Raw genomic sequence first — 16,021 nt, forward strand, 5'->3', positions numbered from 1 at the left:
TGAGCGACTTGTCCCACCTACTTTCGCTAGAGCGCTTTAGATTGGCTGCAACTCTCTGTCAGTTCCGCTTTACTTCGTTTTTACTGGATTAAGTGTAGCATCAATCAGGATTATAAGAAAGGCTCTGGCACTGGTTGATACAGTCCGCAGGAGGGCATCGATGATCAGAGAGAGGGCTTTGATATCTATTTCCACAACGGACAGTTTGGATAGCTCAAAATTCGTGCGCGCGCGCGTATGACGGTCTCTACCCTTTTCATAGGCTATGTAAGAGTATGAATATGGGATGCAGAAGTGTTTTGAGAAATATAGCCTACATCTTTTGTAGATGTAGGCTTACAGAAAAAAATGCTTGGTTCTCTGGGTCTCCATTTATTCACTAAAACCTAATAGTTTATCGTAACTTGCACAACACGACTCTTTGATTTGGAGTTGTAGTAAACTAGGCTATAATGATGAGACAAAATTTGGACTTCTGTTGTATGTAAATTAACCAGTAGATGGCAGTGTCAGATTAATTTTAGGAAAAGTACATTTGAACGGCAATAATTGGAGCTATAATGTTCAATGACGTTCAAGAATTATGCTTAATTTGATCCTACGGTAAACAAAACCAATAATCTTGCTATTATTTATAACATGTTTGAAACGTAGGTTACAGCCAGGTAGATACTCTGAATGTTTTAATGCCGTCTGAAAACAGCAGTGAAACTAATCTACAGTATTCTTTTTGATTACAGCACTACAATGTCACATATTTCTGGCAATGCCACAGCCACACGGCTCATTACGTTACAAGGTCAGATGAGGCTGCCAGTATAGTGGTAAATCTCAAAGTAACAGTGCTACAGACTTCCTATCCACCAAGCAGCGGTCCCTCTGGCTGTTTGAAGCCATGTGAGAGAAGCATGATTAGTGTGCAGGAGAGAGTGGCTCCAGTAGGCCTGGCTCTGTGGTGGTGAATCCCCAGGATGACTGCCAGCAGCTCTCGACACAGTTGTTCCTCTCTGGTTTCGCTGATATAACAGCTGAAGTAGGCTATGACTTGCTCCTCGTGCTGCCCTTGTGGCATAGCACTGAAGAGCTACCCACGTTGCAATGTCTAGGAAGAATGGTCACTGCGGGTCTGGGAACACCAGTACTGGAGCCTATAAGGACTGCTGCTGGACTTGATGATGCCTGTCTCCACCATTTCTTCTATTTGTCCTCTTAACTAGGTCAGCCAACAAGGGTGAAGACGGACGGTGTGGACACTTCCAGTGTCGATCTCATGTTGGACCAAGCTTGTCCTCATCAGGACATTGGTGACGCACTTCAGGAGCTCTGGGCCCACACAGCTCCGCTGATAAAGGGTCCTCGATCGTCTGTCTGGTTTCATCTGTCAGCAGCTGTCTTGGGACAGCCAGTTCTGGCAGTGGCAACTGTGGTGCGGAAGCTTTTCTAGAACAGGTGGCACTGTTGTGGGGGTCTCTGGAACATCAGTGGGCCATGCTGTGACATGACACTGCAGTAGCTCTGTTAAGACAGTTGCGATCGCAACAGTGTTGAGGTCGTGGGGTTCAGAACCTTCGGACCTCAGTGGTTTTACAGTATGGAAGACTCCTGGGTTGGGGTTCAGCATAGCAACCCAGGCTCTCTTCATTACTCCAATGGCAAGAGACCAGCATGTCTTGGACATCATCAGCTGAAACAGCACTGGCGTGCCCTTGTGATGGCTGCTCTGCTGACTGGTGAACTGCTGGGACATTGGCTTGCCTTCCAGGCTAAGGGTGACCCACCTGGTCCCCTGCCTCTTCTGACTAGGTGTTTAAGTGGACTGCTACTGTACATGTAGCTTGCTAAACTACTCATTTGGATGAGATAGGAAGCAGGTCTTCACTCACACGCCACACTGGTGGAGCTGCCAGGTCAACTGGGTCCTGGTGGAGTGGTAGACTCTGTGACTGGCTCCCTCCTGACCTTGTTGGACATAGAGCATTGGCTCCATTGGCTACTTCCGGCCGCCATTCTCAAAGCAGGAACATGGCCAGGTCTAGCCTTCTCATGTCCTACCCTGCTGCGACTGGTCAGTCAGATTCTCTGTGTGTTCAAGTGCGGTCATCTCAAGTTTGCCCCTCTGACACCAAATTGAATGTTGCGTTGAGAGGTGGCCCAGGTTTTCTGTTGATAGACTTAACCGAGACCACATCATGAGTAAGATTACTCTCATTTTAGCTCCACTCCCAAGCATGTATCAGTTATGAGAGAGAGTGGACTACATGAAAAACTCAGTCCAGCAGAAGAATCGGCACATTTGCCAACATAAATGTGTGAGTAATGTTACGCTTGGCCGGCAGCTTCATCTCCCCAAAATTCTGTGCGATGAGGGAAGAGTTAAGGAATCCTCTGAAGTATAGGGAGTGCTGTGAGATTCAGGAGCTAACAGGGCTATTGTAATGTGTCCTGGGATGACTCAATGGCAGCTGCATCCAGGGGGAGGGAGATATCGCCTGCTTGCTATCTCCAAGTGGCCTGGAGGGTCCGGTTGGGAGAGTGAAGACAGGCAAGGACTCGGAGCCCAGATAAACACCATATCCAGGGACGACAGAAGCCACTCTCTCTCAAGTACTGCTCTGAGGTCGGCAGTATTTGTTTGGGAGTTTTGATGGTATCTATGGTGATGAGACAAAGTCTAGAGAGTGTTGCGTGAGAGACCACAATAGCGAATGAAAAATGGTATTGAATGGCATAGTATAGGTCTGCACAGCACACAATGCCCATCATCATTCTATTGATGTTTCAGGGTAAATATGGTTTTCTTTGTATGCGTGTGTGTCTATTTATTTATCTATCTTTCTCCGTCTCTATCAAATTACACCTGCCTCTGTCTCTGCCTGTTTTTCCATTTGTCCTCTTGACGATGTATTTATTTGAGCCGTCTGTGTTCATATGTAGGCCTATGTACAGTATATGGCCTGCTTACCTGGGCCATTGTTTTTCAGCCTGAGGGGATTTTTCTCGTTTATAGGTACAACAGTCTTTAGTCACTGTAGCGCCCTGCTGTTTTTGCCAATGACAAATCATGACTGGGCCTAACACTACAGAGAGAAGTATGTCATGTAGTCTGATACGCCTGGAGCTCCACATCGCCTCTAATAAATCACACGAGAGCTCTTGTCTTCTTTATGAGTGGCCTGACATGGCATGCACATAGTCACTTCATAACCCAAGAATGTATTTTCCTCACAGGTCCATATCCCACGAGAGGAAATGTACTCTGTGTTGGAGTTCAGCTCAAGTCCAAGAACTCTAAAATAACTCTCATTTGAGAAGAGTGTGTGCAGGTTAATGCAAACCAATAAAAACACGTTTTAGAGTTACTAATGCAAATACACAATGGTGGGATTTCATCAACCCAACAGTCTGGTTTCCTACAAGTCACTTATGAGTTATGAAAGAAATGCTTAAGCAAGATAAGGGATTATGTTAAGGGATTCCTACAGAATTTGCTATAGAGTAATGATAACCAGGTATCGGGTGGTTTCAGCATGTGGGCTGAAATAAGATAGGAAGCAAGGATGGAGCGGAGCCCATATATAGTATTGACAACTCCCTATGGAAGAGCCTTATCTGCCAAGTATTTATTATACAGGAGGTCTACGTCAACGAGTGCTACACGGTTCTGATATGTAACGGGTGACCTCACTGCTCAAACATCCTCTAGATTTTGACGGGTCATTTTTAAGCGGCAACTCTCGTCCACATCCACTTAGGGACTCTGGCCTTATCAGTTCCGAGTGTCCTCATGCAGCTGTTATCAGGGATGGGAAAGAATGTTTAGGGTTCGCTAATCTGCTCTGTGCATGACTTTACAACACTACATAAGATTAATATTATGCCATTGTTAAGATCATAACCATCCAACCAAATAGCCTTGTAAACAGCAACAATAATAGGCTCTTGTAAAAAGCTAGCTTCCAAACTGCTGTAAGTTGATTGTGGGTTTCCAAGCAGCTACGATAAACAGTAAATAGTCTAGGTGGCCGGAGGGTTGTGTTGATGTCTCCTTTACATGATCTTTTACCATCAGAATAAATTAGAAGATTTTACAGGAACAACTTACAGTACTTGACATTATTAGACATGAGAACCTGCTGTACAATGCAGTTGTAACATAATCCCGACTTTGTAGAACTTGTACCCCTGACTTTTTAGCACTTTGACTTAGGCTATTTGGATTGATAGAGATCTGCATATTATGTGCTTTCTGAATATACACTATCATGAGAAAGCTGTAGCAAGATTCTTGTGAGAAACACAAAAAGGAAATACAACAAACTAAAACAAATCAGTTAATTTATTGTATGTGTGCATTGCTTTGAATATTATAAAGAAATTAATATGCACATTTCCATTTCCATGGAAAATACAAGTTTCACTTGAAATAACTTTATACAGTTTTACAACATGTCAGATAAAAGGTGCCACTTAAACTACAGTCCACTCAGGTACAAGAATCCCCGCTCTTGAACGGGTTTCAGAAAGAGTAACGGATTCTGAAATAGAGAAGACAAACATAAAAGACAGAGAAATATAGAAAAAATGAGACAGTTAAAAAAAGGCCAGCATTTAGAATGAACATGCATGCACTCAAAAAGCACTGCACCACATCAGAATGAAATACAGGCATTCCAAAACACAGGCAATGGAATGAACACAAATGTCAGTGATGGAAATAGTGAGGTGAAAGGTTGTATGTGGCCCGAACAGTAGGTGCTGAACAGTTACTATAGAAAGCTGATCATGCTTTCCTATGGTGAGAGACTGACCACTGCACAAAGCCAGGTGACCATGCAGAGTTGATCACCTTCAGGGCTGACATGATTCAGACTCAGAGGTGTCAACGTGGGGAACTTGGAAAAAGACTAAAAGTGAATCAAAGAAGAGAAAAATAAAAAGAAAGACGTTACGACATGGACAGAAAGCTAGCAAAGATCAACAGCAAAGAGAAAATAGGACATCACACATGTTTTTTTTTTGTTGTTGTAAAATCAGTGAGAAACATGTCAGTGAAAAATTCTCCCTAAATGTGTACGTTTACAAATAAATGCTTATCACCATGTGAAATATGATGGATGTAAACGGTCACTGCTTAACACTTCACATATTGGACACGCTACACTGCTAGGTGTAAGACTGTGCCAAGCCAGTGATGGCTTCAGTAAATACGCTTAACTGTTCAGTGTATAAATGTGGAGAACACCAGAAATCTAACAAGATCTTTGGTGAAAAGCAGTTCATTTCTACAGCGTCTCCATTGTCTTTGGGGTACATGGTAAATAAGGTGCTCTTTCATACATGCAATTCCGTTATTCGTGCACACAAGTACTCGACCGGGTGAGAGACAGCAGTGGAATGACATGCCTTTAAAACTGATGAACCAGATTCAGAGGATGAGGACGAGCACTATTAATTCTACCGCTCTCCTCTCTGCTGTTAGAAATCAAGCAGACGATAAGAGGTGCTCGGTGCACCTTTCTAACTCCTGTCCAGCAAAGTGAAGAGGGTATGAAACTCATCCTTCTCTGAACCTGGGTCATCTTTACATGGACTGGAAAACAGACGGCACCAGGGAATGCTAGTCAGAGAGAGATCCCACAGACCTACTTTCATCCAGCTGCATTTCAAGAACACAAACGTACAGGCACAACTGCACAAGTCAGCAAAATGATAGTTTGGGGGGGAAAAAGTCAAATAAAAGTGTGTTACAATTCAATGGTACAGCATGTTTGAGATGGAAGATACGTCTCATACGTTTTCTAACGGAAGATTGTAACACACGCATCCACTCACACAAACACCACACACACATACACACACACACAAATGTAAACCTGTTCAAGGAAGATTTGGCGGTGAATGGCTTAAAAGATGAAACCCTGTTTTGGCATTGCCATTGCACATGGCCTTACAGGCACACAATGCCTCTCCTGCTGAGTTGTATTGGGTTTAGTAAATGTACAGCATCTGCACAAATCTCATCATTCTCATCTGCACACAACATTAATAAAAACAATCTCTCAAACAGGCACGTGCACAGGCCAGGACAGACCACCATTATAAAGTGCTTCAAGACATTGTGCATTAATCACAATGTTCAGAAAGACTGGGACTACAGTAACCTGAAGTAAAAAGCACTGAAAACACATCTGGAGGAGTTGTCCTGAGCAACTCATCAGACCGATTCACAAAGGAGATTTGGATGTAAGGGTGTACATTTGGATTCTTGGACATATCACGCTACACACACATATCAATCCCAACGTGAAAAAGATGTTTTACATCAGGCACTTGCTAATTTAATTTTCTTGAAATTACCTTAAGAGCAAACTATGGCCTGCTTTGAGCAGATCGTTTGGAAAAAAAAAACAAACAAACAAACGTGTTTACAGGTATTTACACAGTGGCCAGCCATCATCAACTACAGCATGCAGTTCATACATGCGTTGAGGAAACACGAATGAAATCTCTAAAATGGCGCGGAGCCCCAGAGGATCATGGGAGTTCCATTCTTTTTTTTTTTTTTTTAATTAAGCGGGCGCGAGGCCCAGCTGCTGTCGGGCCCAAAGCATGAGGGTCTGTGGGGACAGTGGCCCGGGGCCGGGGGGGTCTGCGCCAGCGTCGGCGCCGGGCTCGAGCTCGGCGTACATGTGGAGCAAGACCTCCATCTGCATGCCCATGAGGGGCAGGCCCACGCTCAGCAGCTCGTACAGGAAGCCATAGTCCTCTGCGTGGGCGCGGAGGTGGGCGCGCGTGGCCTGGGCGGCGCCGCGGAGCCAGCGAGACAGGCGGCCGGGCACGGCGCACGCGGCCCGCGTCATGCGCACCGGCCAGCTCAGGCTCTTCCGGAGCAGCGAGCCCAGGGTACCTGGAGACTGCCGCGCGCTGCTGCCGCTGGCCACGCTGGAGCCGTCCGTCTCCGAGCCGTCCGGGACGTCCGTGCCGTGGTTTCCCTGGAAACGAGAGAGATGCGTACACACAACAACACACCGGTCAGGCATCAGGATATGGAGAGGAAGAGGAAGAGGAAGAGGAAGACGTGCTATGTGACCGATCAGGTGGAGGTCAGTTACCATGTGCAGACCAAAAGCCCTCTCTCGCTTCACACCGGATGTGCGTTGGGCAAAGTGCAGTTTGCAGTACAGCTTGCCTGAGGAAAGAGGACATGCATACATCAGCACAAAGACCTAAACACCAGCCCTACAAATAGCAATAATATCATAACCAGAGGTGTGAAAGTCTGTGTTATTCTTCAGGTGTGGCCTCCGTGACTCACCTGTTTCAGAATCGAAAGCATGTCTTCCCTGGCTCAACGAAGCGCTGCACGTGTCACAGCGGAAGCACTCTCTGTGGAAGAACAGGCCCTCAGCACTGAGGCGCTCCACAACATAGACCCGTCTGTTACAGGCGTGACATAACTCACTGCCACCTAACTCCCTACGGAAGGAGCCCTGTGAGAGGGAGAGAGAGAGAGAGAGAGAGAGAGAGAGAGAGAGAGAGAGAGAGAGAGAGAGAGAGAGAGAGAGCAAGAGAGAGGGTTATATGACACAGTAACTTTATTGATGTTTGTCCTGGCTCTGCCCAGCCTGGGAGAGTTCAAGAGGGTGCCAGTGTTTAGACTTTGCCCACAGTGATTAAACAGATGCCACCGAGTAGAATAACGTGGATGCCGACTTCCCTCCCCAACGTCTGCCATGGCCAACCAGGAAACAGGTTTTTGAATTAAAAAAAAAACAGGAAGCATTCACACACACACACACACAGACACACACACACACACACACACACAAGGGCAGGTTGAGTCAGTTTTTCCAGAGGGTCACTCAAGTTCTATTTAACGTTTCCCTTCTGAACAAACTACCGTCCCGTTTCCCACAGAATCGCGTTACTCACCCCCACCACCACACACACCACCACCACACACATGTGCAGCGGGAGGTGAACGCTGGCCCTCGTGTACCACTGAGAGTGTGAAAATGAACCTGGAACACATCCTCTGTGGCCTACACACACAGCCGCATGCCGTAAGGTAACACTCGGCACGCTAGCACCACAAAGCCCAAGGCTGCAATAACCTGGCAGCCAGGTGAGGAAAAGTTCAGGAAGTTAAAATCCCACCATGTTTATCTAGCTCCTTCTACTGCCTGAAGCCAGTTCTCCTACATAAGATATTTTCGCTAGTCCTGACAAGGATATTCATCATATTAAACAGGGACATGGATACACTTGGGCGCACGCGTGCAATTTCACACACACACACACACACACACACACACACACACACACACACACACACACACACACACACACACACACACACACACACACACACACACACACACACACACACACACACACACACACACACACACACACACACACACACACACACACACACACACACACACACACACACACACACACACACACACACACACAGAGGACACTTTTGATGGGCATGTCCAGCAGGCTTACCGGGGAGGTTGGAGGACTGAGATCTGTGACCTTGGGCCTGTGATCGCTCTCATAGAGAGAGGCGATAGTCTCAGCCCTGGCTCCCACCACCAGAGACACCTTCCCCACGGTGCGCTGAGGGCCGCAGACAGATAGACAGACAGACAGAGAAACAGACAGACAGAGAGACACAGAGCAGGGAGGAAAAGAAGGAGTGAGAGAGGAAGAAGAAGAAAGGGACAGAGGCATCTTTGATGCTAGACAGTATCAGGGGTTATAGTTCAGACAAACCAGACAGCAGAGGAAGGAAGTCAAGCAGAGGAATTTGAATTGGAAACACAACTAAGCTCAACACCTGTTTGCATGCAGCGCTGTGGTTAGATGTCAGTAAAAGATACTAATCCCAAAGTGCTGTTTTCCTCCCACTCAGAGGGACCCACGTTATTTTTTTTTTCCACCCGGCGTTAGAAGCATGCCTCAGATTTGACTCTGTGATCCCAAACCACTCCTCTTTCCAAGGCCGTTGGACTTCAAACTTGTAGCCACCCCCCACCCACACCCCTCCACCCATCAGTTTACCCATCAAACAGATTTCAATTTCAAACCATTTCTAGCAATGCCAAGACTGCCTGGAATGTTGTGCTATCGTGGAAAAGGGGGAATGTCGGAGTGGTTGAGGGTCCTGTGTGCCCCTATGGCCTGATCCTGATCAGGAATCTACCCCAGAGGAGCAGTGTGTGTGTGTGTGTGTGTGTGTGTGTGTGTGTGTGTGTGTGTGTGTGTGTGTGTGTGTGTGTGTGTGTGTGAGTGTGTGTGTATGTGTGTGTGTGTGTGTGTGTGTGTGTGTGTGTGTGTGTGTGTGTGTGTGTGTGTGTGTGTGTGTGTGTCTTTGGGGCAGACAGCCCCATAAGGAGCAGCACCACAATAATAAACTTCCCCCCCTTTGATGTTCCCAGAGACGCGCTGGCTAATCTAAACCTGTGGCTTTGGGCTTGGCCAAAAAAAAGCACAGCGCACACTGGCATGCAAGAGCTTCCTTTGGGGGCTGTGCGCTCGGCGGGCTCTGATGGCAAGCGCATGGACACACGCACACAGTGACAGAAATACCTGCTTGGGCGCAGCAGGCTCCTGCTTTGACTGGGGTGTTTCTATTTGCTTGTGGAGTGTAAAATGCGATGCGTCGGCTCTACGCTGAAATCAAAACAAGATCATATCTGCTAGTCGTCACCCACTCTTTTTCTGTTGCAATGCAACAGAAACAGCATGATGCTGTGAATCAATGCATTTCAAGTTCTGATATGTAAAACACGGTAGAATAACAACATTTCAGATGTTGCCTTTATTTAAAGTAGAGGTTTTGAAGCTTGAATATACAGTACCACAAACTACAGCGGCTCACCATGCATGTTACACTAACATCATCTACGTAGAGAGCATGCATGTGGCTTTGAGACACTTGGAGGTTCACTCACCATCCGAATGTCACTGACTGCTCGTCTCTGAGCTGTGATTCTACAAAGCTGCATATCTAACTCTTGGGGCCTCTGGGATTAGTGTTATTTCCCCCATCAAACATGTGCCGTGAGCAGAGAAATGAAGAAGAGAGATGACACTGTGGTTAATGATGAAAAGATGAAGAGGATGGAGATGAAATATCTTAAAGTGTTCCAGGGACGAGTTAAAGATGGAGAGACTGGTCCATGAGCGTCAGGGTGGATCCTTTACCTGCTGCTGATGCTGCTTCAGCACACAGAATGTGGAGGATATGAAAGTGGGAGCAGGAGGAGCAGGAGGAGAAGAAGAAGGAGGAGGAGGAGGAGGAGGAGGAGGAGGAGAAGAGAGGCAGAAGGAAGCAGGGTATTCTGGCACAAGGGGCAGGAGTGGAGTTATTGCTGGAGTTATTTGGAGAGTTAGCTGGCTGTCAGAGTTAGGAGGCAGCGGCAGAGCAGAGGAGTCAGGCTGTCCGGAGCAGAGGAGGTGAGGAGGAGGAGGAGGAGGAGGTGAGGAAGAGGAGGGCCCATGGACAGCAGAGGGGAGAGAAGAGTCAGAGACAGACAGCAGTGTTAGAGGGGAAAGGCACTACTACCACCAGGAGCCTATGGGGTTAATGAGTCTTCCTGCCCTGGCATGCAGTACACTTGAGTCATGTGTTTGTATGATGCTGAGGTGTTTGCATGGTGTTTGCATGTTTATGTTTGTAAGTGTGTGTGTGTGTGTGTGTGTGTTTGTGTGTGTGTGTACCTATTACTCATTACGTTATTGAAGATGTCCCCTGTAAACACGCAAATATTTTTCCCCATCCTGGATACTAATTGTATCAATTTCTGACATTCCTCATCATACACACATCCTTTATTGGTGGGGGAGGCAAAAACACATGCAGACGACTTCTCATCAAACCGATGTGAAGCTCTAACAAATGTGTAGCCCCACACTACAACCCATGCATGCTCCATGGACTCCTCTGTCACGTGTCCTAGTGGCCTAACTGACTTGGTGCAGCAATAATGACAAAAGGCCCCATCCAGCTCCTCTCATGAGAACACTGCCAGGTGTGTTTCTATGTGCAGTTGGTGAACCCACTGGCTCCATTGTAAAGACTGAGACTTGGCTCCCCATCTGGGCGAACTAGTGACCTTCTCCGAGGCACCTGCCAAACAACTTTTGTCTGCCATTTGGAGCAAAAAATCTGATGACCTGAAACCCTGGACTCTTCCCTTTGTCTGCTCTGAGTGACGGGGAGTAAAAGTCATCTTCTGGCAGCGCTGGAAACCTGATGGCTGATGATGGCTTTCCCTGCAGCCTGTAGTAAAGCACCAGGGCTCCCACGACAAAGCCCCAAAGGTAACCGTACCTCATACCTCCCCTCTCCCCCTCTCTTTCTCTCCCTACTTCCCTGTCTATACCTCCTCCCCCTCTCCCTCTCTCTCTCTCTTTGTCCTCCCCTGTCTCCATACCTCTGTCTCGCTCTATGAGACCTGAGGATGTGTGCTTCCACTCAGTTTAACAGGGCCGGGTCAGCAGGCGAGCGCACACCTCCATGATGGCTTCTGCAGGTTTCAGCCTCGGTGGGGATTATAAACTACGCAATGGAACAACGAGAGACCATTTATTTTTAATGGGTTCTCCTGAAACTAGTGGTTGTCTAATGTGTTTTTACTGGGCGTTAAAATTGGTTAAAAAATGAGCTTTGTAGCGGGCCTTGACGTAAACAAGCATTTATAGACTTGCGCTATAAAAACAGAACAGGTGATTAAATAAACACAGTACACCATGTCCTCATGCTAGCTACAATCAACCTAAAGTACCCGGCACAAAGCTTGCAGGTGTGACTTAATGTGGACTTTCCTTCTTTCATTTCTGATATGATCCAGACCCAAAAATGATCTATTCCATTTTTCAGAGTAGTCCAGTCCAACGTTCACAGTCCTAATTCAACACAGGTGCATGCAACTTATCAATGGACATGCCAAAAGCTGAAAACAGCTAACTACATGCACACTGCATATCTAAGAATTTCGCTATGCATTTGCCATTTTTCAGCCTAAATAGTAGTTCTTATTTTAACACAATACAAACATTTGATCTATTATATATAACACATGACTAAATTGGAGCAAGCAAAATGTTGTCTAAAATGATGCAGTGACGACCTTGACCACAGGGGGAAGGACGCTGGCTGAACAGCGTGGAATGCAAAACAAAACAAAAACAAGTGAAACCAGCCGCGGTGGTAAAAAAAAAAAGAGAGAGACAAGCATGCATCAACACAGGTGCGCACAGTGGGGTTGTGGGCTGCACACACTGCAAGACGGTCACCTGAGCCGCCGAGGTCTCGGAGCTGGAGAACAGAGAGGTCAAGTGGACGGCTTTCTCCCTTATGCTCTTTTTGTGAAACTCTCGAGCGTTCTGCGTCTGGGCTTTCCTCTGCAGGACGCCACAGAGAGTAGGGAAGGGGAGAGAGAGAGAGAGGGAGGGAGATGAAGAGAGAGAGAGAGGGAGAGAGAGAGGGAGAGGGAGAGGGAGAGGGAGGGAGGCGAGAGAGACAGTGAGGTCTGAACGGAAAGGTTTCCGTCAATCCCTGACATGGCGATTTTTCCATGCCACGGACATAAATTAACAAGCCATACTGTAAGTCCATTCTCTTCTCTATTCTCAGATTTCTCAATGGAAACTACAAAAAAAAGCAGCTGCGGACAGTAAAGAGTCAGAAAAAAAACAGACAGATGAAGACAGACAGCTGAAGAGTGTGCGAGAGAGAGAGAGAGAGACAGAGAGAAAGAGAGAGAGAGAGAGAGAGAGAGAGAGAGAGAGAGAGAGAGAGAGAGAGAGAGAGAGAGAGAGAGAGACAGGTCACCTGGGTGATCTGATCCTCCACCCTCTGCATGCGCTGCATCATCCCCTTTATGGCTAGGATGGCCGACTGAGGGGAGAGCGGGTGACCGGGGCAGTCGGCCCCGTCTGCGGAGCCCACAGCGCCTAGGGCCGGAGCGCCTGCGTTTGTGTCTGCGTCTGCGTCTGCGCAGTTGGGCCGCGACTGCTCGTACGAGTGCACGACCTGCTTGGGTCGCCTGCGGGTGAAGAGGGGGCTGGCCTGGGGCGAGGGGAGGGGGGGAGGGGGAGCCCGGCGCTCCTCCTTACGTCTGACCGCAGCTGCAGACTGAAACCGCAAACACACAGCACACGTGAGAGAGAGAGAGAGCAAAGGAGGGACAAGGAGGGAGGAAGGGAGAGGGAGAGTGAGAGAGAGAGAGAGGGAGGGAGGGGGAGAGAGAGAGAGAGAGAGAGAGAGAGAGAGTCTCTGGCCTCACGCTGGCTGATAGCCTTTGCGTTTGAGACCCACTTGTGTGCTGCATGGGTGGGGCGGCAGCAGCAGCAGCAGCAGCAGACACATCTCGTGCAAGTTTAGAGCTCCCCGGCAAATTCCAGCCCGTGGCCCTCAAACCCATTACGTAACCTCTCGTCTACTGAGAGCAGGGGGCTGCTGTGTGCGTGAGAGTGCGCTGCTGCGGATCTGTACCTGTCTCCTGGGTGGAGGTGGAGGAGGTGGAGGTGAAGGGTGCGGCTCCTTAGGGCGAGTAAACAGGGGGCTCTCGGTCATGTCGAGGGAGGCTGGCCGCCGTGGCCTCACCGCGCACAACTCTGACTGAGGTGCAGCGGCAGAGAGGAGGAGAGGAGAGGAAACCAGGAAAGGAAACCAGGCAAGGAAAAAGGGTTAAAGTGGACAGTGGAGGAAGGAGAGGAAACTGGACAAACATGCAGAAATCCCTACGGATTGGACAGACAAATGGAGCAGAGGGGCAGTTGTGAAGATCTCTCAGAGGCTACAGAGGAACCTCAGGCCCTGTGTTGGCTGACACCAATGTCACAGAGCATTTTTCCCAAAAGAGTGGACAATATGCGGTCTCTGTCAGGCTTGGACTGCGTCCATCACACCAGATGTGTCCGGCGGTTCTCACCTGTCTTCGGAGGCTGCAGCTAGGGGCCCGCTCCTCAAACTTGGCCAGAAGCTGGGTAGCCATGGACTTCACCTTGTTCTCCTTGAGTTCCTGCCCGTCTTTGCTTACCGACGAACTCTGACTGGAAAAATTTGTGGCCTGCGAAAAAAAAAAACATCGATTCGATTCAGCATGAGCCGTACACCTCGTTTTTTCTGATTCTGATCCAGGCAGTCCTATATTTCCGTCAGATAAGACCTGATCAAATCAGAGCCAGATGGAACAACATGGCACGGAGTACTGAGCGAAACCAACCTCTTCTAAATAGCTGCAAATCTTCCGTCTGCGCTTGTAGGTCGGGTCATTCTCCTCCAGCTTCTTATCATCCTGACATAGAAGAACAATATCATTTGAATCTCCGGTGAAAAAGGGTCACAGTAATGTCTCCCACAAAACTACAAAAAAAAATCCAGCTTAATCAGATATCTGTGAGATTCTACTTTCCATGTTTTATTTGAACCGCAAAGGCAATATTGGTCAAAACGTTCTTGTAGTCATTGGAAATATTATCCCACCACAAACGTGTCCAAGCCTATAAATTGAAGTGCACTTACATACACAGTATGGAGGAGGAACTAGTGAGTGAGTGCTGACTCTACCTTTGGTATCCGCTTTCTTGGCTGTGTGAAGCTGAACGATTTGCCAACAGGCCGCGCGGGTTTGTGAGAAGAGTCGGTGCCGTTCGCATCCCCCTCTCTCCTTGAATCTGCATCAGAAAAAAAAAAAAAATTATGACCCTCTGTTAAAGCTTTACGACTTTCCACTGCAGTCTGTTATTAATGACACACAAAAGTGAACGGCCAATATAAATGTTCAAATCAAATTAAGAAAAAGGGCCCTTATAATGCTGCAACGGAAAGCAAAGTCCAGGCCAACCCCATCTGCTTTCCACAAGAAATCTGCCCACTAATAAACAAATGTTTTCCTGGACACCACAGCAACCAACGTTTCATGATAGCAGATCAAAGGAAAGCACACTTTTCCCTTTGATAACACACTCATGGATCAGGGGAAATGACAAGGCCTATAACTCGAGGAGATCCGATGACCTCTCCTAGGTCACACAGAGCCAAATGTACTTGTGTGCTTTACAAAGGAGAGGGTTCTCCATAGGTTCCATAGGGTTCTCCCGGTCTATCTAGTTCTAGTTCTACTGAGGTAACCTGTAGCGGGGCAGATGTGCATTCTTCACATGCCGTGCTTCATGGCGGAGAGGGGTTGTGTAACAGGCCGTTCTTTTACGGGAGGTTGGATGAAATCTCACACTCTCCGGCCTCCATAACTCAAGTGTCTCTTGAAGGGAAGGAAAAAAAAAACCTCAACAGCAACCCACCCACCCACCCACCTGTGCCCCGGCTAGGCGCCTCGGCTAAGTCTAAAAGCACAATAGAGAGAAAAGATTTGTCACAGTTCTGCGGTGTAAAGTGTGGCCCTGGGCTGGGGAAAGATACTAATCCGTGACCTACTAAGAGCGAGTGGTGCGGGTTCTCTGTTGAATGGGATCAACTTCCTGAGTGAGAGTGATACTGTAATCAAGTGCTGCGAAGGAGCATGTGTTGCAGAGTTCCTTTTCCACAGTCGCGCGTTACCAGGTGGTGTAGAGGCGCCAATTTACCTGAGGGTGGGAGAGGCGTTCCCCTGAAGAGCTCGTAAAACTTGGACAGGTAGGTAACCATGGTGACTTTGTCCGGCTCCTGACCACCGGCCACCTCCTTGCCGGTGGAGAACGGCTTGATGCCGAACTCGCGCTCCGCAACGTCAAAGGCCAACTGCAGGTTCTGAGCGCTGTCCTCCTCGTTGAGCGAATCGTAGTCTCTGCAGGTAGATTGGCAAACGGGGACCAATGAGCATGGAGAGTTCATGAACACTGACGCAATGCTACGTTGCGCTTACATGCAAACCTGCATCCCAGTTATGGGGCTTATCCCAGTTTTGATTATGTTCAGAGTATGGCGTTTACATGAACACACAGAGGTATATGGCTATTCATATCTCCATATACACATCTCTGTATACATGTTCTATTGAAG

At 47.7% G+C, this 16,021-nt stretch overlaps 1 protein-coding gene across 2 annotated transcripts in view; it reads right to left on the reverse strand.

Annotated features, from left to right (window-relative positions):
* Window positions 1-4,318: 4,318 nt before the first annotated feature.
* Window positions 4,319-16,021, reverse strand: part of mical2a (microtubule associated monooxygenase, calponin and LIM domain containing 2a) — a 37,826-nt gene continuing 26,123 nt past the window's right edge. Inside the window, exons 14-25 of one of the 2 annotated variants that reach the window (XM_062549093.1) lie at window positions 15,607-15,806; window positions 14,591-14,697; window positions 14,247-14,318; window positions 13,953-14,090; window positions 12,313-12,420; window positions 10,219-10,452; window positions 9,966-10,037; window positions 9,601-9,684; window positions 8,515-8,628; window positions 7,316-7,490; window positions 7,113-7,189; window positions 4,319-6,992 (exon numbers count right to left, since the gene is read on the reverse strand). In XM_062549093.1, coding sequence (XP_062405077.1) covers window positions 6,570-6,992; window positions 7,113-7,189; window positions 7,316-7,490; window positions 8,515-8,628; window positions 9,601-9,684; window positions 9,966-10,037; window positions 10,219-10,452; window positions 12,313-12,420; window positions 13,953-14,090; window positions 14,247-14,318; window positions 14,591-14,697; window positions 15,607-15,806 — 1,804 coding nt within the window. In that variant the 3' untranslated portion in view covers window positions 4,319-6,569. The remainder of the gene's footprint in view (window positions 6,993-7,112; window positions 7,190-7,315; window positions 7,491-8,514; window positions 8,629-9,600; window positions 9,685-9,965; window positions 10,038-10,218; window positions 10,453-12,312; window positions 12,421-13,952; window positions 14,091-14,246; window positions 14,319-14,590; window positions 14,698-15,606; window positions 15,807-16,021) is intronic. The other variant, XM_062549094.1, reaches the window with a different exon arrangement.

The sequence above is a fragment of the Sardina pilchardus genome, chromosome 11, assembly GCF_963854185.1.
Source record: "Sardina pilchardus chromosome 11, fSarPil1.1, whole genome shotgun sequence".
NCBI lineage: Eukaryota > Metazoa > Chordata > Actinopteri > Clupeiformes > Clupeidae > Sardina > Sardina pilchardus.